Source organism: Montipora foliosa, chromosome 1 (assembly GCF_036669935.1).
Source record: "Montipora foliosa isolate CH-2021 chromosome 1, ASM3666993v2, whole genome shotgun sequence".
Classification (NCBI taxonomy): Eukaryota; Metazoa; Cnidaria; class Anthozoa; order Scleractinia; family Acroporidae; genus Montipora; species Montipora foliosa.
In genome coordinates this window covers 68,595,069-68,597,568 of record NC_090869.1, presented here as the reverse complement: position 1 = coordinate 68,597,568, position 2,500 = coordinate 68,595,069, and the positions used below count along the sequence as shown (strand labels likewise).

Genomic DNA, 2,500 nt, shown 5'->3' with positions numbered 1-2,500 from the left:
TCTACCATGTTGTTTATAAAATGCTGGACCCACTTTCCTTGATTCTTAACTGCAAAATGGAATCAATGCAAAAACGAGAAGCTCTCGAACAAGATTTCTTTGTTTCACAAGAGTAAGCAACACAACGACAATGGAATAAAATAACTGTTGCATAAAAGGCTCCTACCTGGAATAATAATATGGACTGTGGCGTGTTGATTGACAACAAATTGTTGTGGCAAACAGAACTCTGTGCTGCCAAGTTTCTGATACACGTACTGCGAAAGGCGGACAGACGTATCTGCGAAAAAAAAAAAGGATAAACTGCTGATACTGGAACTGTTAGCGTAAACTCAAAGGCTAGGAAAGTAAGTTGCATGCAATCACAGCCGAAAATGGTCTGGAAAAAACTGGATTTAGTCCACATAATTTATGTGGACAAAATCCAGTTTTTTCCAATACACAGTTAGTCTTATAGACCAACTGTGTATTATACTCACTTTTGCCCTCCACGTTCAATTCCTGTGAAGAAAGGAAATGTTATCATCAGAACATACAGACAATTCACTAATTCTCATCAACAAGTGGAATCGAAAAAGCTTCATGCACTTACAACATCAATAAGATATCGGTCCCCTTTCAAAACATCGTGATTTTCTTCAATATTGACAATTTCTTTTACCGAGTATTTGCTACAAAAAATGTTGGAAACAAAGGAATACGTTTTGTTAAATATTTGCACCTCCAAGCAGACTAAAGCATATATGAAGTGGGTCGTTTATAAAGAAAACTGTGGTGCTGCGTCGGTGGGGAAGTAGTGTACAAAAAATTGGTTTTATCAACGGAGTTGATAATGTAAATTGACCAGCGTACAGAGATTCTAAAAGCTGACGTTTCGAGCGTTAGCCCTTCGTCAGAGCGAATCGAGGAATTATGGGTTTATGGGTTCGAGGAATTATGGGTTGTGCGCAGTTTTTATAGTGAAGTAGGAGCTACGCTATTGGTGATAACATGGCAACGTGAAAAATAGGAAACATTAGTTAAATGAAAAGCGTTCGTTAATACCGTGGAACAAAAATTCATCTTCCAAATCGGCACTCTTAATCCCCACGGTATTAAGGAATAAATTAGTTAAATGAAAAGCGTTCGTTAATACCGTGGGGATTAAGGGTGCCGATTTGGCATTGGGAGCTGGTCATTTGTGGGTTCTAATTATCCCGTGAGGAAAAGCGTGGGGATTAAGGGTGCCGATTTGGAAGATGAATTTTTGTTCCACGGTATTAACGAACGCTTTTCATTCAACTAACGTTTCCTATTTTTCACGTTGCCATGTTACCACCAATAGCGTAGCTCCTACTCCATTATAAAAACTACACACAACCCCATAATTCCTCGAAACGTCAGCTTTTAGAATCTCTGTACGGTGGTCAAATTACATTATCAACTCCTTTGATAAAACCAAATTAAAGCATATATGCTTACGTAAATTGTTTAAAACGGTCGCTCATTTTGCCTACATACAGTGACATTGGCGATCTTGTAAACAATATTAATATATAGATCGTTTTCACTGTCACGCAATAAAAAAATAAATCGAAAACCATCCAGTGGAAAAAGTCAAGAATTCGTGATGTTGTAGAAGATAAATGAAGAAGACACTTCTCCAAGTTTTAGGCCTGTGCGTTTCCCCAAACTTCAGATATTCGTCGAAATGTTTCGCAGAAATTTACAGAGCCCAGTATGAAAACGCCATGTTGGTGCACCAATATGGCGGCCGGAAAATAGTGTCAACATCTGTTACTTACTTTGACTATCTAGGCGAGTGATCATCTGTACTGAACAGACAGCTATTTACCTAAGCACTTTTCCTAATGCTTTAAATTCTAAAAAGGCTCAAAACCATGAGATAAATATATATTTCTCAATAAACTCGATCGTCGCCTCGTGTCACGCACCGCTATAACTCAGAAATTCAAAATGCTCTGGTTTCCAAACGAAGCACGCTATTGAGCTTTAAAATTGCAAATGGATACAAATTTACCGCCTCTTATGCCTGATGAGGATAAAAACTTTCGTGGCTCTTTAGTTTTGGATTTTAGAAAATGATGACGTCACGTGAAAACGATCTATAGATTTAACCAAGCCTAAAAGCGGTGCTCCGGGGTTATTTATTCTTACAATAAGACAACCTGGCTTGAGCCTGCGACCCAATCGAAACCCAGGACCTGGTCAGCGGTCAATTTCAAAGAAACAGATGACCTCGATGAGCTCTAGACTTGTGCCCGCGATATGGTCAAGTGATACTGATCAGCGGATACCTCGTTTTGACAGGTGTCAATTGACCACAACATGGATGTCCAATAATTATGTCGAAGATGTACGCTGTAAACTAGCTGGAATGAGCTGGAGTATGGCCGCTGTCACAGCGTTTTGTGTCGCCCCGTGTTATCCGTTTCCCCGAACACTGAGCACCAGTACTGTGTGTTCTCCCTTCCCTCCCCATAGAGCATTTCAGTGCTGG

At 39.7% G+C, this 2,500-nt stretch overlaps 1 protein-coding gene across 1 annotated transcript in view; it reads right to left on the bottom strand.

The window, feature by feature from the left end:
• The window catches only part of LOC138006664 (beta-1,4-N-acetylgalactosaminyltransferase 3-like), a 26,914-nt gene that overhangs the window by 9,399 nt on the left and 15,015 nt on the right, over nt 1-2,500 (bottom strand). Inside the window, exons 8-11 of the mRNA XM_068853137.1 lie at nt 593-671; nt 480-501; nt 167-280; nt 1-49 (exon numbers count right to left, since the gene is read on the bottom strand). The exon at nt 1-49 is cut by the window's left edge and continues 1 nt beyond it. Of these exons, the coding sequence (XP_068709238.1) occupies nt 1-49; nt 167-280; nt 480-501; nt 593-671 (264 nt within the window). The remainder of the gene's footprint in view (nt 50-166; nt 281-479; nt 502-592; nt 672-2,500) is intronic.